The 24,488-nt window shown below is 37.6% G+C and overlaps 8 protein-coding genes across 9 annotated transcripts; 7 read left to right on the top strand and 1 right to left on the bottom strand.

Annotated features, from left to right (window-relative positions):
* The first annotated feature begins 315 nt into the window (after positions 1 to 315).
* LOC18019177 (L-arabinokinase) lies at positions 316 to 6,041 on the top strand. Its single transcript, XM_006401317.2, has 28 exons — positions 316 to 476; positions 573 to 680; positions 778 to 846; positions 946 to 1,029; positions 1,111 to 1,187; positions 1,274 to 1,340; positions 1,421 to 1,478; positions 1,558 to 1,625; positions 1,723 to 1,785; positions 1,876 to 1,929; positions 2,022 to 2,124; positions 2,193 to 2,302; positions 2,397 to 2,516; positions 2,599 to 2,655; positions 2,801 to 2,952; positions 3,042 to 3,192; positions 3,281 to 3,364; positions 3,456 to 3,572; positions 3,636 to 3,769; positions 3,859 to 3,940; positions 4,012 to 4,099; positions 4,178 to 4,317; positions 4,398 to 4,474; positions 4,588 to 4,767; positions 4,880 to 5,045; positions 5,149 to 5,220; positions 5,456 to 5,659; positions 5,746 to 6,041. The coding sequence occupies exons 1-28, from the start codon at positions 360 to 362 to the stop codon at positions 5,866 to 5,868; spliced, it is 2,925 nt and encodes a 974-aa protein (XP_006401380.2). The 5' UTR covers positions 316 to 359; the 3' UTR covers positions 5,869 to 6,041.
* Positions 6,042 to 6,390: 349 nt separating this feature from the next.
* LOC18019176 (cytochrome c oxidase assembly protein COX15) lies at positions 6,391 to 8,684 on the top strand. The gene is made up of 7 exons (XM_006401316.2): positions 6,391 to 6,682; positions 6,832 to 7,130; positions 7,247 to 7,472; positions 7,570 to 7,815; positions 7,905 to 8,015; positions 8,089 to 8,220; positions 8,312 to 8,684. The coding sequence occupies exons 1-7, from the start codon at positions 6,500 to 6,502 to the stop codon at positions 8,486 to 8,488; spliced, it is 1,374 nt and encodes a 457-aa protein (XP_006401379.1). The 5' UTR covers positions 6,391 to 6,499; the 3' UTR covers positions 8,489 to 8,684.
* A 297-nt stretch (positions 8,685 to 8,981) lies between these two features.
* Positions 8,982 to 9,502, top strand: LOC18019175. The gene has a single exon (XM_006401315.2). It carries the CDS (start codon positions 8,984 to 8,986, stop codon positions 9,419 to 9,421), a length of 438 nt encoding a protein of 145 aa, XP_006401378.1. The 5' UTR covers positions 8,982 to 8,983; the 3' UTR covers positions 9,422 to 9,502.
* Positions 9,503 to 10,648: 1,146 nt separating this feature from the next.
* LOC18016469 (transcription factor MYB80) lies at positions 10,649 to 12,286 on the top strand. The gene is made up of 3 exons (XM_006401314.1): positions 10,649 to 10,781; positions 10,977 to 11,106; positions 11,572 to 12,286. Exons 1-3 carry the CDS (start codon positions 10,649 to 10,651, stop codon positions 12,284 to 12,286), a joined length of 978 nt encoding a protein of 325 aa, XP_006401377.1.
* A 915-nt stretch (positions 12,287 to 13,201) lies between these two features.
* On the top strand, positions 13,202 to 14,468 carry LOC18016470. Its single transcript, XM_006401312.2, has 2 exons — positions 13,202 to 14,107; positions 14,189 to 14,468. The coding sequence occupies exon 1, from the start codon at positions 13,358 to 13,360 to the stop codon at positions 14,066 to 14,068; it is 711 nt and encodes a 236-aa protein (XP_006401375.1). The 5' UTR covers positions 13,202 to 13,357; the 3' UTR covers positions 14,069 to 14,107; positions 14,189 to 14,468.
* Positions 14,469 to 14,485: 17 nt separating this feature from the next.
* LOC18016468 (THO complex subunit 3) lies at positions 14,486 to 17,167 on the bottom strand. Its single transcript, XM_006401313.2, has 11 exons — positions 17,059 to 17,167; positions 16,863 to 16,958; positions 16,479 to 16,608; positions 16,057 to 16,148; positions 15,869 to 15,940; positions 15,589 to 15,646; positions 15,369 to 15,468; positions 15,185 to 15,271; positions 15,001 to 15,079; positions 14,784 to 14,913; positions 14,486 to 14,686 (listed from the first exon to the last, which is right to left on the bottom strand). Exons 1-11 carry the CDS (start codon positions 17,119 to 17,121, stop codon positions 14,652 to 14,654), a joined length of 942 nt encoding a protein of 313 aa, XP_006401376.1. The 5' UTR covers positions 17,122 to 17,167; the 3' UTR covers positions 14,486 to 14,651.
* Positions 17,168 to 17,374: 207 nt separating this feature from the next.
* LOC18016467 (KH domain-containing protein At5g56140) lies at positions 17,375 to 20,203 on the top strand. The gene is made up of 7 exons (XM_006401311.2): positions 17,375 to 17,687; positions 18,281 to 18,366; positions 18,785 to 18,930; positions 19,360 to 19,473; positions 19,561 to 19,677; positions 19,763 to 19,906; positions 19,999 to 20,203. The coding sequence occupies exons 1-7, from the start codon at positions 17,500 to 17,502 to the stop codon at positions 20,146 to 20,148; spliced, it is 945 nt and encodes a 314-aa protein (XP_006401374.1). The 5' UTR covers positions 17,375 to 17,499; the 3' UTR covers positions 20,149 to 20,203.
* Positions 20,204 to 22,008: 1,805 nt separating this feature from the next.
* Positions 22,009 to 24,230, top strand: LOC18016466 (ubiquitin-conjugating enzyme E2-17 kDa). Of its 2 annotated transcripts, none has more exons than XM_006401309.2 (5): positions 22,009 to 22,089; positions 22,678 to 22,774; positions 22,979 to 23,106; positions 23,253 to 23,357; positions 23,799 to 24,230. In XM_006401309.2, the coding sequence occupies exons 2-5, from the start codon at positions 22,705 to 22,707 to the stop codon at positions 23,940 to 23,942; spliced, it is 447 nt and encodes a 148-aa protein (XP_006401372.1). In that variant the 5' UTR covers positions 22,009 to 22,089; positions 22,678 to 22,704; the 3' UTR covers positions 23,943 to 24,230. The 2 variants fall into 2 exon arrangements, with proteins under 2 accessions (XP_006401372.1, XP_006401373.1); XM_006401310.2 differs by having other exon boundaries at positions 22,034 to 22,089; positions 22,682 to 22,774.
* Positions 24,231 to 24,488: the final 258 nt, after the last annotated feature.

The following is a 24,488-nucleotide window of genomic DNA, read 5'->3' as shown; positions in this document are numbered from 1 at the left end:
CTGAAATCTCTAAAATTAGAAATAAAATAAAAAAATGATAAGATACAATTTGGAAGCTAGTGTATTTAGTTTGTTAAAGTGAAAAAGAAAATGACAGCTTTCCCCTGCAACACGTAAGAGGAGAGTACGTAGAAGTTAGGTTGTTAGAATAAATCGGTAGACTCCAGATTTAGCTCATATGTATTGTAACGCTTACTTTCTCTATCTCCAAAATCCATTTCGCCTTTATCTTATCATCTCCTCCTCTCTCCATTTATGGCTAACCTACAAAAACCTTTTTCCCTTTTCCTTTTATCTCTCTCTTTAAAAGAAAAATCAAAAGTAAAAGATTCAATATCAGTATAAACATTTTTATCGCAATGCCCACTCTGCTTCAAACAGCTCCAATGTCTGAGTCTGAATCACCACGGTCGTCTTTGGTTTTCGCCTACTACGTTACTGGCCATGGCTTTGGCCACGCCACTCGTGTCGTCGAGGTTTGATTTCTCGTTATATTGCCTGAGAAGATCATTACATTTAATTTTTAGCCCCCTGAAATTCCTCTCTCTGTCTCTTCATGTAATGGCACGTAGGTGGTTCGGCATCTGATATCGTCCGGACATCGAGTTCATGTTGTCTCTGCTGCTCCAGAGTTTGTTTTCACCATGGAGATTCACTCACCAAACCTCTTTATTCGAAAGGTAATTCATTTTGTATATTTTCATCGAAAGAGAGGAGATTGATTCTTTTTAAGTTTCACTCCAAAGATTGATCTCCAATTTATGAAAATGATGTTAGATACTATTGGACAGTGGATCAGTACAGTCTGATGCTCTAACCGTGGATGGTCGTGCTTCCTTGGAGAAGGTCTCTTCCAGTAATCTCTCTCTCTCTCTCTCTCAGAATTTCATCATTTAGACAATTTGGTTCTTAGCTTCATCAACATCTTTTTCTCAAAATTTGCAGTATTGTGAGATTGCGGTTGAACCTCGAGACTCTATTTTAGCTACAGAGGTTGAGTGGCTAAAGTCAATCAAAGCCAACCTTGTGGTACTTAAAAAAAACACATTCAGTGTTCTATATATATATCTGAGTGTTTGGTTTCAAAGCTAATATATATTGTCAAAACAGGTCTCAGATGTTGTCCCCATCGCTTGTCGTGCTGCAGCAGATGCCGGAATCCGCTCTGTTTGTGTCACCAACTTCAGGTCTGTGCTGATTTACTGGTAGAGATGGCTTAATTAAGTTCTGTGTATACATCTCAAGAAAGTTATGTTTTTTGTGGTCATTGTAGTTGGGACTTTATATATGCTGAATATGTGATGGCAGCAGGACATCATCACCGATCCATTGTTTGGCAGGTAAAACTCTTGATTGATATAAGCTTAGATGTGATTTTATCGATTCATTCTCAGGTTTCTCTTGATGTTGGTTACTTCAGATAGCTGAGGATTATTCTCACTGCGAGTTTCTGATTCGCCTCCCTGGATACTGTCCTAGTAAGTTCTTGTTGGAGGCAACAAATATTTATATCTCTTATAATATACCAAAAACAAACCCATCTTGTTCGTGTAACAGTGCCTGCTTTCCATGATGTCATTGATATTCCCCTTGTTGTGAGGCCATTGCATAAATCTAGAGAAGAGGTTTGAAGGAAAAAAAAAAACAAAATTTTTTCCCTTTTCTTAATGATAGACACTGTCTTTTGTCAGATTTTTAAAGGTGTCCACATTTTCATTTCAGGTTAGGAGAGAGCTTGGAGTTCCAGAGAATGTGAAACTACTCATCTTTAACTTTGGTGGGCAAGTAAGCAAATTCTCTTATAGCTTCTCAACCTCAATATGCAAATTCTCTTTATAGTTATTGTTAACACAACATTTATGATGTGATTTGCAGCAAACTGGTTGGAAACTGAAGGAGGAATATCTTCCAGCTGGTTGGCTATGCCTGGTAATATCGATATTAGTTCTGTTTTTATAACTTGGCTTGGTTGATTGATTTTAAAGTAAGATCACAAATGACAATTTCCCTGCGATATATAGGTTTGTGGAGCATCAGCGAAACAGGAGCTTCCTCCAAATTTCATAGCACTTCCAAAAGATGTTTATACTCCTGATGTGATTGCTGCTTCAGACTGCATGCTCGGTATCATCGGTTCCTCTAATGTCTATGAGTCTTTCCTCGCTATTTAACTAATCTCACGGCAACTTCAGGGAAAATTGGATATGGAACTGTGAGTGAAGCACTTGCATACAAGTTACGGTTCATTTTTGTGCGAAGGGATTACTTCAATGAAGAACCATTCTTGAGAAAGATGCTTGAGGTGAGAGACCATATATACACACACACAGTCTGCATATGTCCTTTTAAAAAATGTTTTGCTTTTTCTTGAGAAACTCTTCTTTTCTCCATAAAAGTATTTCCAAGGAGGAGTTGAAATGATCAGAAGAGATCTTCTTGCTGGATGTTGGGCACCTTATCTCGAGCGTGCAGTTACATTGAAACCGTGCTACGATGGAGGCATTGATGGTGGCGAGGTAGACAGTGCAAACTCTTCATATTACACGACAATTTCCCCTGTTGATGAAGTCATTGCTCCTCCTCGTTTCATGAGTTCAGGTGGCGGCTAAAATACTGCAGGACACAGCCATGGGGAAGAAGCGTTCTAAGCTCAGTGTAAGAGTGACACAAACAAGATAATGCTAATTGTTGCTTAGATTATGTTGAGAGATTCAGATGTGTGGAGTTATGTGTACAGTAATTGATTTCATATAGACAAACATCAGTATGTACTTACCTGAGGGAAACAATGATAATGTAGCTTAGCGGGGCGAGGAGACTCCGGGATGCAATAATACTAGGCTTCCAGCTACAGAGAGCTCCAGGGAGAGATCTCTCAGTTCCAGAATGGTACCAAGTCGCTGGAAACGAAGCTGGGATTCCTTCGGTTGATCAGACGCAGAAACCCTCTAAGTGTGTTTCCTTGTGGACTTTGAATCTTTCAGAATAGGGCTATAAGTGGAATCTTTTTGACTCACCTCTTATGAGTATTTTCTTAACAGGTTTGTAGAAGGCTTTGAGATTCTTCATGGAGATCACCATGGCCTTTCAGATACAATCGGTTTTTTGGATAGTTTGGCAACTTTAGCCAAAATTGGAGGGCATCATCAAGAAAGGGAGCATTTGGCGGCTGCCGCACTTTTCAACTGGGAGGTTTGTTCCCATTATTGGATTCAAGCTTTCTATTGGAGTTTGTGTGTATTCTTAAGGAACTGATGAAGTTTTTGTGACCCATTTTCAGGAGGATATTGTTGTGGCGAGAGCACCCGGTAGACTTGATGTAATGGGAGGCATTGCTGATTACTCTGGAAGTCTTGTCTTGCTGGTTAATTATCTCTTCAAGACCATTTTTACTTTCATTCATCTTTATCCTCATTATTCATCTTTTACAGAATAGTGTTTTGGCTATTGAGTAGATGCCTACGAGAGAGGCGTGCCATGCCGCTGTTCAGAGGAATCATCCCAGTAAACAGAAACTCTGGAAACACGCTGAAGCAAGACATCATTCAAGAGACACTCCCATACTTGAAATTGTATGTTCTGTTTTCTTCTTCTGACTTTACTTACCATTCTAAAACTTATATTTGAAACTTCAGGTTTCATTTGGATCGGAGTTGAGCAACAGAGGGCCTACTTTTGATATGGACTTGTCTGATTTCATGGAAGAAGATGGGAAACCAATTTCCTATGAGAAAGCTTACCATTACTTTTCCCGGGATCCATCTCAGAAGTTGGTTCATCTTTTCTCCTCATTTTCAGATACTTGATTAAGAATTATCATCAAAAGCTTTATGATATAGATTTGAGTCCATTTTCTAGGTGGGCAGCCTATGTTGCAGGAACAATTCTGGTACTAATGAGAGAGATGGACGTTAGATTTGAAGACAGCATTAGCATACTGGTAACAAAAACTATATTGAGTTTCATGCCAATGTATCTACGAGTCTAACTTCAGCTCTGATCCGTTTTCAGGTTTCTTCAACGGTTCCTGAAGGTAAAGGAGTATCTTCCTCTGCTTCAGTTGAAGTTGCTACCATGTCTGCTATCGCTGCTGCTCATGGTTAGTTAGTTCAAACTCCTCCGCGATAACTAACGAGTAGATAATTCATTTTTTGAGGCCCTTGAGGTGAATCTTCAGGTCTTGAGATATCTCCGCGAGATGTGGCTTTACTTTGCCAAAAAGTGGAGAATTATGTTGTTGGGGCACCTTGTGGAGTGATGGATCAAATGGCTTCTGCTTGTGGAGAAGCTAACAAGCTCCTGGCTATGATCTGTCAGGTACTTTTTCTCTCTTCATTTTTTAATCCAACACTTGATTTTTGAGTAATGACCGGGTTAGAGTATTCTACTCGCTGCAGCCGGCTGAGATACTAGGACTTGTTGAAATACCTTCTCACATTCGATTTTGGGGAATCGATTCTGGAATACGACACAGGTGCTGTGTATATTCTTCACTTGAGTCCAACATTGGTCTGCAAATTTTAACACCAAGAAAGTCTTAACATTTTTGTTCTGAACACAAATTGTTTACATTCTTTTACTCTGCAGTGTTGGAGGTTCAGACTATGGTTCTGTGAGGATAGGAGCTTTTATTGGTAAGACAATGATAAGATCTTTTGCTTCTTCTTCTTTTGCTGAAACCAACTCAGAAGAGGCTGAAGAGGAGAGCTCGGAGTTGATTGAATCTGATGCTTCTTTGGATTACTTATGCAACCTTTCACCTCATAGGTACTGCTTAAATCCCCTCTTTTGTGTTACCATTTTAGAAGATGATAATGATAAGTTTCTCTCTTTTTTTTAAAAAAAAAAAATCAAAATGATAAGTTTTTCTTTTGTGAAGATTTCAAGCTCATTACGCAAGTAAGCTCCCACAGTCTATCAGGGGAGAAGAATTCATCGAGAAGTATGGTGATCACGGGGATTCTGTCACAACCATTGACAGAAAAGGCACATACGACATAATGGCGCCGACTAAACATCCTATTTATGAGAATTTCCGTGTCCAGGTTAGCTAATCTTATTGTATATATAATCATAGCTTTTTGTTATTGTGTGGAGTTGTAATAAGAAGAAGGATATGTTTTATGATGAAACTGATTTCTTCATCAGGCTTTCAAAGCATTGCTGACAGCAACTCCTTCAGAAGAACAAGTCATTGGTCTTGGGGAGCTCATGTACCAGGTGAATCTTAGTTTACAAACGAAGAAGCTCTTATGGTCCAAAAACTCAAAAGAGTTTTATACTTTCTGCTAGTTAGTTAACCATTAACGAGTTGATCAATTGATAAGAGTAAAAAGTGTTATGGTATGTAGAGATAGAAATACATTAAGATGAACACAAACGTAAAAAGCATCTTTCGTTGTTTCTGTAACCTTACCTAAGTTAGTCGCCTCTTACACGAGTGTTTACTTGGCAGTGCCACGACAGCTATAGCGCGTGTGGGCTTGGCTCTGATGGTACAGACAGATTAGTGAGATTAGTTCAGAAAATGGAGAAGTTGAAGCACTCTAAAACTGAGAACGGGACTCTCTACGGGGCCAAGATCACAGGTGGTGGCAGTGGAGGAACTGTCTGCTTTATTGGAAGGAGCAGTTTAAGAAGCAGTGAACAGATTCTTCAGGTCAAAAGAATCAAAAACTTTAGATATGTTTCTTGAGCTACAACGTTATATAAATAATTAAAGATGTTGATTATGTGAAATTGCAGATACAGAGAAAGTATAAGGAAGCAACAGGGTTTATGCCGTATGTGTTTGAAGGTTCATCTCCGGGAGCTGGCAAGTTTGGATATCTGAAGATACGCAAGAACTCTGCTCCTCCTTCTACATAACATTATTATTTTCATATACTGCCTTAAAGACTTCATTGTGTCACTGCGTGGTAACATTTTATTTTTATTAACATGTTGTTTCCTTCATATGCAGAAGCAAAGCGTTTTACAAAAACGCTGGAGCCATTTTTTTTAGAATGCGGCCTAGATACATGGCCAAACTTTTAATGTAATACCATACTATATATATATATATATAATTTACATTCTAAAGATTCACACAAAAATCTACAATCAAATAAGAAAAAAAAAATTTCATCATAATTTTTGTGTTTGTATAAACCTACCAATACAAGTATCATTAAGTTTAAAAAAATTTGGACATATAGAAGCTCTTCAATTTACAAAACAAATCTTCCCTTCCCAACTTGTTGGAGTGTACACTTCTTGTTTCCAGTTTACGTTGTAAATACCGTGCCGTTCGTTTAGCTAACATCAAACACCATGTCGTTTTCTTTATCTGGCCATTGTTTGTGTCTGCAAAAGAGCCACCACAACAAAACCCGAACCCGAAACGTATCCGGGCCGGATCGGAATTGCAGAAGGAGGATTGATTTGCCGTCTGTCTTTTTTCCTCTGAACGCAAAACCTTGCTTAAACCCTAGAGAGAAAGAGAGACACACACAGAGAGATGTTTCGAGCGTTGGGATCTGTTCTGAAGAGGAACAAGGAGGTCTTTGATGTAATCGCACGAGGATCCACCACGTCGTCACATCGCGCTTTTACCTCCAAAATCACAGCTGCTACAGTAAATTCTGCTTGGTCTTCTCCAATAGCTGGAAACTCCTTATATGGCTTGCGATCTCTGCTCAAAGTAAATTTCTCCTTTCGTTTCCTCTTCATGTTCTAATTCGATTCCTAGCTTACATTCGCAAACCTGAGAACGGTTTCCTTAGGATTTGATCTAGTTGCTTCGATTATATGTTTCTTGAGCTGGGTTTGATCAAGATTATGTTTTTGTAGGGTCAAAATGCTTCATTTTCTAGGAAGATGTCAACAGTAGCGACGATTAGCTCAGGGAGTACAGAGGGATTGAAGCTACTTGTCTCTGGAGGACCTCAAGCTCGGAAATGGGTCGGAATATGGCTTTTCGGATCCGCGGCTTGGGTTTTCAGCATGGTGGTATTAGGCGGAGTGACCCGATTAACTCGATCTGGTTTATCGATGACTGATTGGAAATTCACCGGTGAATTCCCTCCTCTATCAGATGAAGCATGGGCTAAGGAGTTTGAGAAATATAAGAACTCGCCTGAATATAAGCGGTGAGTAAGCAATTTTGGTTACTCTAGCTGCTTGTTGCATTGCGTTTTCTTGCTGTCTTTGGAAGAACTCTTGATTTGAGAATTTTGCTCTTTTGTTTTGGGATTGGTGATTGTAGTGTGAACAAAGGGATGAATCTTGAAGACTTCAAGTTCATATATTGGATGGAGTATGCTCATCGAATGTGGGGGAGAGGATTGGGAATCATGTTTGCTTTGCCCTTTTCGTATTTTCTGCGTAAAGGGTATATTACTCTACGCCTTGGAGTTAAGCTGTCTGGCTTATTTGCACTTGGTGCTGGACAAGGCTTCATTGGTTGGTGGATGGTTAAAAGCGGCTTAGAGGTAAGCGTTTTTAGGAACTGTTGAAGCGAAGATCATCTTTTTTGGATGTTGTTACCTTCAGAATATTGTGTAATTAGTAATCAGTTTGGTCCTGTAGGAGCCGCCGTCTGAATATTCTCAACCGAGGGTTAGCCCATACCGTCTTGCAGCTCACCTAACCTCAGCTTTCGCCATTTATTGTGGACTTTTCTGGACCGCTCTCTCTGTTGTTATGCCCGAACCACCAGCTGAGTCACTGGCTTGGGTTCGCGGAGCAGCTAAAGTTAAGAAGCTTGCTTTACCAGTAAGCTTGATTGTTGGTATCACTGCGATCTCAGGAGCTTTTGTTGCTGGAAATGATGCTGTAAGCAAACTAAGAAACTTGGATATAAGCTTCTACTTTTCTCGGTTACATCTTGAGCATTTAGTCTTCTCTGCTTGTGAATTATACAGGGTCGTGCATTCAACACATTCCCGAAAATGGGCGATACATGGATCCCAGATGGTATATTTGAGATGAAGCCACTTTTACGCAACTTTTTCGAGAACACATCAACTGTTCAGGTACGCCATTGAAAAAAGCTTTCTCATTTTGCTACAAAGATCCCAAAAAGACTGAAACTTTACTCAATTTCAGCTCGATCATCGCCTTCTCGCAACCACAACACTGCTCGCAATTGGAACTATGTGGTGGTTCACAAGGAAGCTAGACATACATCCAGCCGTTAGAGCTTTGATTGGAAGCACTGTCGGAATGACTGCTGTTCAGGTGAATTAGTCTTTGTCCTGAACAGAAACTTTGTATTTTCATGGAAACTAAAATCAAAGCCATTGATGGGGGTTTTTTCCGGTTTTTGCAGGTGACATTAGGTGTATCAACGCTTCTGAGTTATGTTCCTGTTTCACTAGGAAGTGCACACCAAGCAGGAGCTTTAACACTTCTCACTTTGATACTACTTCTCAATCACACTCTTCGGAGGCCATCACCTTCTCTTCTCAAATCTCTTCCACAAGTCGCTAAGTCAAATTTCAGCTAAGCCCTCTTCTTCACCAAAAATCTTCCTTTTTTCTTCATTGATTTACTGAAAGAAAGAAAACAATTCTTTTCGTTACATTATAATTAGACTAGCAACTTCCAATCGAATCCTTCGTCAATTATGTTGTATAATCAATCCGTGATTCGGAAAATAAAGTACAAATACAATTAACAAATTTCATATGAATCCAGAATTCTGAGGGGTTTTTATCGGTGTTTTGATTCAGTTTGTTCAGTCTAAATCCTTTTTATACTAATCGGTTCAAAGCTACATTTGAGTTCGGTTTTGGTCTTAGATATGATTCGGTAATTTTAGTCCGGTACAAATCCGTGAGCCTTTATGGATAACGTTCAGAGAACAGAGTTTACAAGAATACTCGTGTCATTAAACTGTAGCTTCTTAGCATCCACGTGTCAATAGCCGCCCATTATCTTCCTTTGTATATAGCCATATGCTACAAAACTCTCAAGTCCCTTCTAACTTGAGACCACTGTCATGGAGAACCCTGAAGGAAGAAAAAGAGGAGATAGAGCCATAACCGATGGAGAGAAGACGACTGGTTCTTCGGTTGTGGTTGCAACCGTAGCAGCCGTGGGAGTGGTCGGACCGCTTCTAGGTCTGATGAGTTTCAGCCTAGTTGCGACGGTGACTCTGTTTCTGATCGTTTCTCCATTGATGCTGATATTTGTTCCGGTTTTGACGGCGACGGTGACGATTCTTGTGGCGGCTATGGTTAGTGTTGGTGTGGCTGGAGCCATGTGGTTGATGGGGATTGCCGCTTTGGTTTGTTGTGGACGAGAGATTGGTGTTGGAACCGGAGTGGCTGAGAGGATGGTTGAGTCGGTGGTGAGAGAGTTAGGTTATGGTCGGAGTCGTTACTTGCGTGAGAAGCCAGAGGATGGTTCTTATTCTCAGGCTCACTCTTCTTCGTAGTTCAAGTTACTTGCGAGACAAGTCAGAGGATAGTTCTTTTTTTTTCTCAGGCTTGCTCTTCTTCTTAGTTAAAAGTTGGAAAAGGCCTCTCTTTATTATTTTTTCTTGATGCGTATTATTAATGAGTTTCTTCCTGTCATGATTCAAGAAAATTTGAAAGAATATGGTGAATAAAGAAAAAACTGAGAGATGGCTATAATAAAGAAAAAATTAAGTAGAATTTTACGAGTGATCACTGCTTAAGTGGGGTCCCCAACTGTCTAAAAACGAAAAGCGCAAGTAAAGTTCTTATTACGCGAAAGACACAAAAGGAAACGGTAATTCCCTAAGATTCAGTGTGTTTTCACGAATGTTCGTTTTAATGCACACGAACGGCTTTAAGATATTCTCCGTACATCACGAAGACAATCTCTTACAAAAAAGAAAGAAAAAAAAGAATGGAAAAATGTGTTGTTAAACATTTATTAAAAAACTATTAAAAATATTATTTACTAAATAACTTTTTTTTAAGAATATTGTTTAAAATTCTGCATTGAAAATATAAACGATACTCTTTGTGAAATAAAAATAAAACCTAAAACCTGTGAAATAAAAATAAAACCTTCAAACTACATTTTTTATAAAACGAAAAAAATATTATTTATTTATCAATTATATAAATCTATAAAAGCTCAATATATATCTATGTTTTTGAAACCATAATTTGTCATACAATACCGCCAAAAGTTATAGTTTGAATAGATAACATCAGAAAAAAATAAACAATACAATTTAAATGTGCATATATATATGTTTTTGGGGTGAAATTCGATAAATACAATAAGAAAATTTAAAAAGAATGATGAAAAAGGGTGTACAAGGAGTTGACCAAGCGTAGAGTGGGTGACCTACCGGCCAAAGGGAATCACACGCTCTGTAGCGTTGAATTCTTTAAAGAGTTTAATCACTTCATGCACATTTGATGCTAATTTTCTCGTTTCAATTTTTTACAAAAAAATTATTATATATATTCATACATTTCCTTTCTTCTTTTGCAATTTAAAAGCCTTGATTACAAGAAAGGAAAGAAATCAAAAGTTTGACAGTTTTAAATCTTTTAAGCAATCTTTGATTTGTCTTTTGTTTTTCATTTCTCTTAACCATTTTTTTATTTATTTTCTCGTGTGTAAATTAACTAAAAGAGAAATTTGATCAAGCAAGAGATAAAAAAAACTAGAAAGAAAAAGAATGGGTCGGATTCCATGTTGTGAAAAGGAGAATGTGAAGAGAGGACAATGGACTCCTGAAGAAGATAACAAATTGGCTTCTTACATAGCTCAACATGGTACTCGCAATTGGCGTCTCATCCCAAAAAACGCTGGTAATTCATTTTTTCCCAACTTTTTTTTCTCTTTAAAAATGCTTTCTTTAATCAAGTAATACAGTCCTATAATTGAGCATCCATATCGCTCTATTGTTCCATGTCAAGATAAGCTTTTAAAAAGTAATCTTTGTTTGTTAAAGGTAAATATGTTTTTGTAATGAATTTAATGGACCGGTGAAAACTTGTTTATAGGATTGCAGAGATGTGGGAAAAGTTGTAGGCTAAGATGGACGAACTATTTGCGTCCTGACCTAAAACATGGACAGTTTACTGAGGCTGAAGAACATATCATTGTCAAGTTTCACTCTGTTCTTGGTAACCGGTATGATGACTTTCTTTATGTATATATACACCAGATCTCATTAGGGTTTATCATACGTTCGATTTTCTTGAAATTATTTATTTAGGGTGTATAATTAAAAGTAAAGATGGACTCAAACAATGGCGGGTTTGTTTCCCTTTTTTGTTATGTGATTTTGATTTTTTTTGTTGCTGTTGATAAATTCTATATATGAACTTGTCAACAAAATTTCTTGGGAAACAAGAAACTAAATAAGACATAACTATATACAGTATCTTTTGACAGGTTTTTTTAATGAGTTATTCATTGCTTTACGCGAATTTAACTCACGAATAGCGGGAACTGTTTTCATAAGTTTTGAAAGATTGCTGTCTAGGATTCTTTTTATATGAACAAACTAGTTAACAAGTTTATAGGAAAAAAAATTGAATATAAGACACAATTTTTGTTTGTTTTTATATATTTCTTTTCACTTATATCATTCAGGTGGTCGTTGATTGCGGCGCAGCTCCCTGGTCGAACAGACAACGATGTAAAAAACTATTGGAACACGAAGCTGAAGAAGAAGTTGTCAGGAATGGGAATAGATCCGGTGACTCACAAGCCTTTCTCTCATCTAATGGCAGAGATCACCACTACACTTAACCCTCCTCAGGTCTCTCACCTAGCCGAAGCTGCCCTCGGTTGTTTCAAGGACGAGATGCTTCACTTGCTCACCAAGAAACGCGTTGACCTAAACCAAATCAACTTCTCAAACCCTAACCCTAACAACTTCAACCAAATTGTTGATAACGAAGCTGGTAAGATGAAAATGGATGGTTTGGAGAATGGGAATAATGGGATAATGAAGCTATGGGACATGGGTCATGGATTCTCTTATGGTTCTTCTTCGTCGTCGTTTGGAAATGATGAAAGGAATGATGGATCTGCGTCTCCTGCGGTTGCGGCGTGGAGGGGTCACGGTGGAATACGTACGGCAGTGGCTGAAACCGCCGCAGCGGAGGAGGAGGAGGAGAGGAGGAAGTTGAAAGGAGAAGTGATGGATCAAGAGGAGATTGTATCTGAAGGAGGAAGAGGAGATGGTATGATGGTGATGAGGAGCCATCATCATCATCAACAACAACATCAACATCATGTATTTAATGTGGATAATGTCTTGTGGGATTTACAAGCTGATGATCTCGTCAATCATATGGTTTGATTTATATTTGGTTCAAAGTTTTTTTTTTTCTTCTTCTTAGATTTCTTGTTGGGTTTTCACTTTGGATCACATTGGTAGTTAAACATTTGGTTATGATTAATTAGGTGTTTTTCTGTTTTTAAGAGATCAATAAGTTTTGCTTTTCTAAAGCATTATTTAATAATGAAGAATTGTAAATAATGAATTTTTATTAATTTCAAATATTCATCTCAGACAAGACAAACTATTGATGTTGGCTTGTGCATGCGTAGAAAGTCCACCAAATCTCAAAGACGTCATTCCAAAATATGACATTGCTGTTTTAATTTTTGACTACATAAAAGAATAGCTTCCACAAATAATTGTAATAAAATAAACAAAGAATTTCAATAAAACAAAAAAACACTATTAGAATAATAAAATATAGTTATTCAATTATCAAATTAAACAATAAAAAATGGGTGACTAGAAAAATACATAAACAAACATTATTGTTTGCAATTGCAATTTATATTATCTTTTCTAATAAAAGATTAAGTCTTTATGAAAAATATGCAAACCTTTACATATTTATCTAATGTAAAATAAAAAAACTCTTACGTATTGCTATAAAAAAATATTCACGTTTTTATAAGTTTTGGTGGAACAAAGAATCTCAATGGAATCATCCAGCCAAGCTAGAATGATGATCAATTTTGGGCCAATTTAAACTAAAAATCACATTGCAAATAATACAGCCCATTATAAGCCCAAATGTACGCTGTTGGAAAAGAAAATAGTCTATATAGCCGTTACAGTGAGAAAAAGTCGCGTACAAGAATCGGAACAGTAACAGCGAAACGTAAAGGAACATAAAAATAAGACCGTTGTACATATAGCCGTTAAAGAACAACAATTTTAAATACCTGAAATCTTAGTTTCGATCTTACCCAAAAAAAAAAAACGAACTCAGTCTTTTCCTCTGCAATTCTCTATCTTCTTACTATTCTTAGATTCCATTTTCGATCTCTATTTCTTCATAAACTCTCGTTACTTTCCATTTCTGGGTCTCTGTTTCTTCATAAAGTACCAATCTTTTATATCATTTTTGCTATGGCGGGAACTAAAGATTCTCATATAGTGGAAATTCCAGTAGACGAAGAGCATAAAGAGAAGCAACAAGAACAACAGTTGGTTACAGTCTCGAATCCAGGAACGGGAATACTCAGGGTGATTCAGCAGCATCCCTTGTCTGAAATCTCAGAGTCTCCAGGACATTTGTTGCTTTTGAAGCTATGGCAGAGAGAGGAAGATCTGTTCTGTCGCCGTGTCCTCCTAAAAGAATCTAGACTCGAGTCAATCAAAAGAGAGATCTTTCAGCTCTGCTGTTTCTTCCTCATCTTCCACGGTTTCTTCTTCACAATTGTCTACTCGTCTTCTTGCTCTGATGATGAAGACGTGACGAAAAGCAATGCGGTCTGCAAGAAATGGTGGATACCTTCTGCAGTGTCATTAGCCACTTCACTGGTTCTTGTGTTTCTGGTTCAGACTAAGCTGTTTCTGTTCTGGAAAGTTTACAGAGGAGTTCACAGGGAGAGGAACGATAACAGAACGCTTACACGGTGTGTTTTGGAGCTGAGGATGAAAGGGTCGAGCTTTGATCTGTCAAAGGAGCCAATGAGCGGGAAAAGGATGAAGAGCTCAAGCGTTGAGTTCAAGTGGAAACCTGTTACTTGGTTCTCTCAGTATTTGATCACCATTGTTCTTCTTTGCTTTGCAGGGTTGTTCTTCCCGGTCTCAAAGTTCATCCTCTGCGGATTTTGATAGATCAGAACAACTCTCACTATTCATTGTTGTTTTCGGGTAAGCAAATAGTCTGCACTTGTTCGTTACTTATCCAAATCCGGACTCTCTCAGTGATAAATGTGTTTATACATTTCTCAGGATTGTGCATTCTTTCTTCAACCTCCGCTGTGGGGATGAAGCTTTTGGTCCGATCTTAGCAAAAAGCTTGAGAGAGTTGCTGTCCAATCTCCCAGACTGAAGAACAGCCTGTTACTTTTAACAGCAATACGCTCACACATAGCAGAGATCATATGTCTGACGCTAGATATAGATATGTAACTCGGAATCAAATTCTGATCTTGATCATAAAGTTTCATTTTTTTTTCTTTTGTAATAAAGAGCCACAGCTTGTGTAGCAGTAACCACTTTAGCATCAAATAAAATGCCAGATTCATATAAAATCAGAATTTAAAACTTTCCATGTAATATTACTACTGTAAGAATCGAACTTGTGATACTGTTAATACATATTTAGTAGCACACAAGGCACATAAACTTTTTCCGATTTCACCAAGAGTCGAGCAGAGTTGCTTATCATGTTTCCAGATGCGGTGTGCTGTTCCTACGAGCTATCAAAACCAAATACCCGGAAAACACCTGCAAAAGAGATCCAGAGAGTTTGTTCATTTTCTGCAGCCAATATTAAGAAGTTTGCGTTGCTGCTAACAATGAAGTATCACTATGCAAGCAGTACCTTCATCAGTATACTTATTCTTGTCATCACCTGCATATGCAAGTAAATTGTATTTGGGATTCCACTCAACGCTGTTCATGGCAGCCCGACATGGAATCTGATGCACCGTCCTCCCCGTTTGGACATTAGACTGTTTAATGGTCAGATATGAGACACTAATCTCACATCGAGGAAACTATATAACTAACAGTGTTTTAAGTCTGAAAAGTAAACTTACAATATCTATAAATAAATCCTCACTGGCTGATGCAATGTATTCTCCTGTATGGTTGAAGCTTATTGTCCTGACGGGTGACCTGTAAGAAATAATAATAATTTACTAACATGAGACAGAAACTAAACTTTTTAATCTGAAATATCAGCCTGACTAAGAATTCACACTCTTGAAGGCTGAGACTCACTCAAGTTTGGTAAATGTTCTCAAACAAAGCATGTCTGAGATATCCCAAAGGCTGACTAAGGAATCCGCACTCCCAACAGCAAAGTATCTGTTAAGGTAAAGGAGAGAGGAATCGGATGTAACCGGAAAATTTTCAATAATTTGTGGCTCAGGTGGTTAAGACAGAGAATGCAAACATTTCTTACCTTCTTTTAGGATCAATTGCAATGCAATAGCACCCGGCTGTGTGGGCTGTAAGAGTGTCACGTGGGAGACGATCTGGATACGAAAGAACTTCAACAGTGCCTGAACAAAAGAACATACGAAAGTAACATTCCAATAAGATCATTGTATCAAGTTCAAGAACATATAAAACTAAGCTAGGGAATTGTGTGCAGGAAGAAAGAACAGAATATAAGTCCTCACCAAGTCCAGTGGTCAGGAAGAAAAGATCTCCCGACATGTTCCAAGCAATCTCATTTACCTATTACAAGAAAACCAAAGCTAAGGAACCATTCCATACAGCGCCATAAAATTATTTTCTCCGCTGTGGTACATATTCCAAAGCATGAACTAACTATTACAACCCAGCTGATTTTTACATGAAGAAGGAAGGTAGGTGAAATATAACCGCAGGAGCTTAAAATAGAACAGACCAAAAAGAAAGCCACTAATTAAGATTAACATGACTCTGAGCTTTCGTTACCTCATATTGGAATTCGTGCATGAATATAGGTTTATTAAACTTGCGGACATCCAGAATGGTAAGGTGATCATCCTATATTGGCCAGTAAGAGAAAGAACAACCACAGATAAAGGAATCCATCAAGCAATGCATAAAACACTCTAGTAAGGAACAATGCAAGTGTATGGACATGGGGCTCGAGACAATACCCTATTACCAACAGCTATATGTGTCCCGTCAGGTCTGTAGGCGATGTTTATGTTCTCCCCACTAAGTTCTGCCTGCTGTGTGCATTTCCCACCTGTGTAACTCGAAGAAGACATTTCTCAGCAAATTTATATTGATACTAAAACACACACAATAGTAGCTACATAAACGAAAACCTGTTAAAATTTCTCTATTATGGAATCTGGCTAAATAACTAGTTTATCATTCTTAGAAACTTATAACTAATCATATTCTCATCAATCAATAAGTTTCCACGAAATAACTCAAGAGCAAAAGCCAAGACTGCGAGAAACATTTGTAAATGACACAAAGCTCATCCATTAGTAAAACCACAGATTTCTAAACCAAGAAATCTCAAGCCTTTTACATTTTAAATTTCCATAGACAAAGCAATATAACTTACTGCGAGCATCCCAGAGACGAACGCTCTTATCACCAGAAGCAGTAGCAAGCAGATCTGAATGTTTTGGGTCCCAACATAGCTGATCCACACTGTCAGTATGGCCTTTTAGTTCAAGATCCTTGACCTTACTCTGTATCCACACACCCATAAATCATCAAATTACAAAGAGTACATAACTCGTAGTGTCAATGACGAAGATAATAATCGATTTGAAACACAATCTGCATCCAAAAACTCCACTAATAGCAAACTCCAAAAGGAAATACTGAATCAAATGAAGTCTCATTTGAATCAAAACTACCATTAATTTATACAATTCAGCACTTGTGCATATGTAAAATCACTAACACACAAACATTTCAAGCTCAAAGGTAAAGAAATTACATGACCGTGAGGTTCGATGTTCCAAATACGAGCCGTTTGATCAACCGAGCCCGAAGCAAGCTTTGTCCCATTAGAATTCCAAGCCACCGAGTGTACCTTACAATCAAAAACTCCCCCAGATTAAGCAAAGAAGCTAGGGTTTCGCAAGTTCTTTAAAAAACAGAAAAAATCAGATGAGGATCGAAAAAATAAAAACCTTTTTCTTGTGACCTTGATATTCCCTGCTATGTAAACTCTTGAAAGGAATCGTCTCTTCCATTTTTTTTTTCTTTGTTTCAACTCTTCTTCCACTTTCCTTCTTCAACCTTTCGCGGCTCACTGAAATGTACAGAGCTTCGCTTTCCTAAACGCAGCGTTTCGTTGTTCCGGTATAGCTCCACCGAATCGAATTTCAGTAAACCGGCCCTTCTAGATGATTAAGAGGCTTCTCAAAGAAACCAACAAGAGCGGTAAAAATTGCGTAAGTTAAAAAACAGCTAATCATTTCTACAGAACCTACACAACATCAGTCTTCTCTATAAAATGGACCCCTAAAATCCACCGACGTTAGAGACAACAGCTTCTGTTCTTTACTCCGCCGCTTCATCTTCCGATCTCCGGTGGCTCTTCTCTAATTCTTCTTGAACTTTCCGTCGAGATGATGATGATGACTTCGCTTGGAGGTGGTGGTGGAGGAGGAGGTGGTGGTGGTGGAGTTGGTGGCGGCGGCGGAGGAAGGTTTATGACGTATTCGTCGTCTCTTTCGGTTCCTCCTTCTGCTCCTCAGTCGCCTAACTTCTCCGGTGTTCTTCGATCACAGTCTTCCGTCTTCGTTGAGCAGGAGAAGTAATTGAATCTCAGTTTTCATCTTCTTCTTCTTTTTTTTGTTTGTTTGTTTCCTTTTATTTTGTGAATTTTATTGTGGCTGATTCATCTTATGGCGTATGTTAATCTTTTTTTTTTAATACTTAGATCTCAATTGTTCATCGCAAATCTGAAAATTTACTTGATCTGGGTTCTCTGTGTTTTATTTCTCTTCTGCTTGTTTACCTATGTTTCTATCCTGATTCTTTTGATTGAATCTCAACATTTGGGAGCTAAATTCTGCTTCATTTTAAGCTCATTCTGCTTCAGATTTGTCTCAATCCAGTTCACTTTTTTTTAGTGTGTGTGTGTGTCTTTTAAGCATCAGTTTTGTAGTGTTATGGTGGATTTATAGATCATTGGTTATTCCTTCTGTTATTGTTGGTTTGTGTTCTTGACTGATGAAACTGTTAACTTCACATTTGACTAGATCCACTTCACTAAAAGAATGGGACTTTGAATCTAGCTGCACAGATTTGAAAATTTGGATTGGTTTCTTGACCATGATGAGCTTTTTGAGTGGATCTTCTCATAAGTTTGATGCGTCTTTAATTTGGGTACTATTGCAATGGCAGGTATCTTTCAGAGTTACTTGCAGAGCGTCATAATCTTACACCATTCTTGCCCGTTCTTCCACATGCATGTCGGCTACTAAACCAGGGTGAGCATTGCTGTTTTGTCTTGTTTATTACATGTATTTGAATATGTCATTCTTTACTTCAGAACTATGAAGCTCTCATAGATACTTAATCCATGCTCCTATAAGAGACCGTCTCGCTAGCAGCTGGAAACTATATAACAAATCTTACTAATACAGAGAGACTATATGTCTTCCTTCCTTTCAAAAGTACTTCAAGTTAGAACTAGAACACAAAATGACAGTGCTAATTATTTGAAAAATATATACTGACTTCTGTCATTCTATACAACTAGAGTGAGGGAAAAATATACTATTCTTTGCTAACTCAATTAACTGTGATGTCTCTCTCTCCATTCATTGGTGTCCTGCTAACTGATTTTTGTTGACTAATTCTAACTGGTGCGTCTTACTCTCTTGGAAATTGACATTTTTGGAACAGAGATTTTGCGTGTAACCACACTATTGGAGAATGCCACAGTTTTAAGTCAGAGCGGGCTAGACCACCCTAGCCCTCTGTCTTCGGGAGGGATATATCAGAATGCAAGAGCTGACCTGAGCGGATGGGCCTCACAGTTTCCATCAGAAGTATGACTACTAACCATTAACATAACTCTAATTCATATTACTGCAATAAAAGTTTTATTGACTTAGTTGTGCTGACATAACAACATATTTGACTACTTTTAGTCCTAGTTTAGCTCTGGCTAACACTAATACCTGTAGTGTTTGTACAGGATCTTGTCTTAATTATATCAACTCTAACTAGATATCCACTACCCTGGCGAGCAGGATTGAAATGATGCTGTGATTTGCTATAACATGCTCATATAACACTGTATGCATATTATTAGGATATAGCAGTTACAGGTTGAAACGCCTCGATAGAGTGCTCATTTCCATGGAAAGGAAGTTCCGATATTGTTTCCTATTGATGTTGCTACTGTATGTTGATTTACAGGTCCTTATGCTCTAAGGTTAATATGGCATTTGATTGTGTTGGTTGATCTTTTGTAGAGATCTGTTCCATCTTCTCCGGGACCAAATTGGCTTAACTCACCTGGTAGTCCCTCTGGTCTGATCGCCAAGCGAACAATTAGGGTCGATATTCCAGTCGACAATTACCCAAATGTATGAACTCTCATTTCTACACTGAGAATGTGTTTACATGTATACTATCTGGTCGGAATATAACTCTTTAAGTTTTTGATATGACAGTACAATTTTGTTGGTCGCCTCTTGGGCCCTAGAGGAAACTCCCTGAAGAGAGTTGAAGCAAGTACTGATTGCCGTGTTCTTATAAGAGGAAGAGGCAGTATAAAAGATCCAATGAAGGTATTTATTACTATTCCTTTACGACTTCATTTGTATCCATATTCAAATGCTTGTTCAAAGCCTTAATATTTTTTTCTTCTTGTAGGAGGAAATGATGAGAGGAAAACCTGGATTCGAGCACTTAAACGAGCCACTTCATATCTTAGTCGAAGCAGAATTACCGATTGAGATAGTCGATGCACGTCTCATGCAAGCTCGCGAAATACTCGACGATCTTCTCACTCCTATGGTTTGTTTTAGCTCCCTCTCCATTTGGTTTTTAAACCGGCTAATAATAGTATGGTTTATAAAGTTATAACACTATTCGGTTTCTGTTTTAAGGAGGAAACTCATGATTTCTACAAGAAACAGCAGCTGCGCGAGCTGGCATTGCTCAATGGAACTCTTCGTGAAGAAGGATCTCCAATGTCTGGTTCTGTTTCTCCTTACAATAGCCTCGGCATGAAGAGAGCCAAAACAAGAGAAGGGTGAAAAAAACCAAATGCCGTGGTCTCGCACATCTTAAAAGAATATGAAACCGATCCAATTCGACACAAAAAGGCCATATCACTCTTGAGTACACGGTACTGTTCTCTTGTCCCTGGAATACAAGTGTTGTATATATGATTATGAATGTGTTTGTCTATTTATCATTGTCCCGGGGAGAGACCAGATGACAAACATTTCAAGGAAATACAAGGCATGATGATTCTCTGTCTCTCTCCGAGACTTTGGGTTGGGCTTGTTTACTTTATTTTATTTTATTTTTTTCTCTTTAGGAAGGTCAAAGTTGGATTTCGATTCCCAAGGGAATTTTATAAGCTTCGTATTGTTAAGTGTAAAAAATAAACATAAAATCATGATTGGTATTGGTATCTGTCTGGTAATGATAATATGTTTTGGGATACATAAACGTCAAAGTAAAGTCTGTTTCGTTATAATATTCTGTTCTCGAGTATTTTTCACCTTTTCATTACTGAAATCAACTTTAATTTTAAAATTGACAGGCTAGTCGATTTAGGAGGTGTTATTCAATCATGGTCTTTAATAGAATTTAAATCCAACCACAATTTACTATTATTCAACTAATAATTCTAAATAATGTTTTAAAATCAAGTGTTATTGGTTCTTTTGATTGTAAATCATATTTAAGAGGTTTTAAAGTTTGGTGTTATTCAATAAAGATTTCAAATCTTTCTAATCCAGTGTTATTCAAAACTAAATAATTTTTAAAATCTTTGTACATTAAATCATTTCAAATCAATTTTAATAGAGTTTTATGAGTAAATTATTAGAATCAAAATCCAGTGTATATTGCAGAGATTTTAGAATCTAAACAAATAAATCCATCAAACTGATATCAATTTTTAAATTTAGAAGATTATAAATCATAGAAAATTCATTTTAAATTCATGATTGAATAGCACCCCTTAGTTGGTTAATTAGTCGCCAAACAGTTTTTATCTAGATCAATCGGTTGAACTATCAATAAATCATTCGGTTTGGTTATTATGAATGAACCGTTTGGGTTTAGAGATCAATACATAGTCGCAATGCAAAGAATGAGAGAACTGAGTAATTAGAACGTAGATACAGGTACTTGTTAATCGAAATCCCCACAAAACCCCGGTTTCTTGTAATGCAAGGCAGCTTCTTTCACAGATGACCAAACATGCTTATTCAAACTCAAAAGTCAAGAGCGGAAGATGGATTATTGGGAGCTAAGAAAGGCTTGTATTGATTTGTTCCATCCGGGTCTTATGTAATCGCCGATTAACCAATAAAATGAGATTTTGTAATGATGGATCTCTCTCACTTTCAATGAAAACCAGCTAAACCAGATTCCGAAGTAAGATAAATATAAGTTGTCGAGGGCAGTTTCGTAATTTTAGTACAAAACACGTTGTCCTCGTGATCAAGTGAGTCATAACGTACCATTCCTTACTTGCTATAATTTGACTCTGTTCCAGAAGATAACCATCACTCAAAGCCTGAGTTGTGAAGGACGTGATCATGAACTTTGTTTATCCCCGTTCAGCAATATTTTGAATTTGATGATTTAGTGACGTTAAAACTGCTTGTTGTTTCATTGACATTCAAAGAAAATCTTGACCGAAAAGTCATTCTATTTTCTTCTCTTTTTTTTCTTCTGGTCAAAACTCAAAAGACATACATATGTAGGGAATGTTAATTTTTGTTTTTCCTATTTTGCATTTGTTAAGTTACTATTTTGCAGAGATGCAAAAAGGCAATGGGTTCCATTTGTATAATATTGGGCCTTATAATGGGCCCGTTTTGGAATCATCTCGCTACGTGGCAAAGCTTCACCGCTCGAATGATGAGAATCTATTTAAAGCGTATCGACTGCTTAACTTCATCTTCGAAACAACCCCTTGAGATTTCCGAAGATCAATTCAAAACCCTAAAAGAAAGGTAGGTCAAAATTAGATTGGATCATCGTTTCTCTTCTTCAAAGGGTTTATTCCTTTCCCAATTCCCGATCTTCGTCGTTGATCTCTGTTTCTTTCCCTCCTTTTCTCTCTCTCGGTTTTGTTTCCTTTCGAAATCTGTTGCGTCGATTTGTTCTATCTCGTGTTTCTAGAATATTCTCGTACGGTAACGCTTTACTGATGTGTAATTTCTGTATAGTTTCTGAATTGTTCGATGATTTGCCTCTGTGTGATCGGAAACAGTATCTTACTTATTAACCTCTCTGATCGGCTTTTTTGCTGGGCTTGAATCATCTAATAACATCTTAATTTGGATTCTGAATGCATTATCCGTATAGTTTCCTGATTGGTTTCTTCTGGTCTCGTATCATCGGATGATTGTCAAGCTTGCATGTGTCTTTTTATATTATTTTCTTTAGTTGTTCCATACCTCTTGTTAACTTATTCGCATAAATAATCTTCTTTTAATGATAACCGTAATCTAAATCTCTGTTGCGTAGTGCTCGTGCTTCTACTATACATGTATCACTATGGAAATTTCTTTTCTTGATCAGACTTTGATTGTTTGTAGCTAGCTGCAGCGAGGACAATTGTAGATATGGCTTCGAAAAGAATTAACAAGGAGCTTAGGGACCTGCAAAGGGATCCTCCAGTCTCATGCAGTGCCGGTGAGTATGATCGTTGTTTTTCACCGTTTATCTTATACTCTATGAAAGCACACCACTTTAACACTTGGGTTTGTATATAACTTCTCTCAAAATTGGAGCTGATTTAGCAAATTCATTATCAGTTTAGGATAATGAATGGTCTTTCCTCGAAAAGTTTCAGTGTGAGATGTTTAGATTTAAATAAATTGGTGATGCTATTATTAGGTCCTGTGGGTGATGATATGTTCCACTGGCAAGCAACAATTATGGGTCCAACAGATAGCCCATTCGCCGGAGGTGTATTTCTTGTTTCCATTCACTTCCCACCGGATTACCCCTTCAAGCCACCAAAGGTAACGATTTTGCTATTTTACGTTCTGTATTTGTGGGGCTTATTGGATTAGTTTATCATTCACCTTGTGCTTAGAGCGAGTGGTCAATCAATTAGGCATTTTTTCTGTGACAAATGGCAATCATCAATTATTGTTTTATGATGTAGGTTTCTTTCCGCACCAAGGTTTATCACCCGAATATCAACAGTAATGGGAGTATCTGTCTTGACATTCTGAAAGAGCAGTGGAGCCCTGCACTTACCATATCCAAGGTGATTAAATTGTTTCACCTTCCATACTTGCTTCTATCTTATCACTCTGTTCTCCATTACACTTTCTCGAGTTCATGTCTCTGTCCATTCTCTCTGGTTTTGGTAATCTGATATAGCTAATCTCTTGTTTTATGAACAAACATCCCAATCCCTTGGGTCTAGTAAAGGCCTTGATCATATAGATGTAACTGATATTTGGTTGGGTTCCTGGTCTAAAATGTCGTGATATCGTAGAAGGCAATTAAATTCTCGAATAGCTATCTCTTCTATCAGGAGTTACCTTATGTTATAATGGTCAAGGCCTTCATGACATGATATCCGGATTTTCATTTTGTATGTTTAAATATTGTTCATTAGCGAGTTGCTTGAAGATACTTGTGATGTTCTTTTTATTCGGCATATCAGCTAAAGTGCTAAAAAGTTGGTCTGCATTTGCCACAGGTTCTTCTGTCGATATGCTCACTGCTGACAGATCCAAACCCTGATGATCCTCTGGTTCCTGAAATAGCTCACATGTACAAGACAGACCGCAGCAAGTACGAGACCACTGCCCGATCCTGGACCCAGAAGTATGCAATGGGATGATGGATGGATTGGCAGTAATACCCGGCACCAGTACATTGCATATGCGCATTGTCTAAGAATAGGAGAAAATAAGAAAAACCTGAGCGTGGCTCTTGCTTGGTTACTTTTTTACTTTTTATTAGTTTCATATCTTAAGCCGTGTGTGGTGTGTTGGGTGTGTACATGATCGTTATTATGCCTTATTGACACATTTGAGATCTTCTAATGCTTTTGGCCAATGATTGGCTATTATTATGAGTCACTCTCTTGCTAGTGTTGAAGAATACACAAGTTTGCAGATTTGTTATACACAGAAATTTATATTGGACCAACATATATCTTGATGATCTTAACAGGTCTCTGTATGGTATTTATTAAGTCTTTTTAAGATTAGAAAAGTCTCGAGTAAAACAACTGAATAAGACTTTTTGTTTATCAATACTCAATAGGTACGGTTTTCTCTGAAAAATTCAATATGATTATAGGTATTAAAGTGTGTACGAATTTAGCTATTTATTTGTCTTTTCCACTGGTGTACGTGTGTCTGACAAAGATACATAATATATT

The sequence above is a fragment of the Eutrema salsugineum genome, unplaced genomic scaffold, assembly GCF_000478725.1.
Source record: "Eutrema salsugineum unplaced genomic scaffold, Eutsalg1_0 scaffold_2, whole genome shotgun sequence".
NCBI classification, from domain to species: Eukaryota; Viridiplantae; Streptophyta; class Magnoliopsida; order Brassicales; family Brassicaceae; genus Eutrema; species Eutrema salsugineum.
Note: the sequence above shows the minus strand (reverse complement) of the source record. Positions and strands in the feature narration are given on the sequence as shown.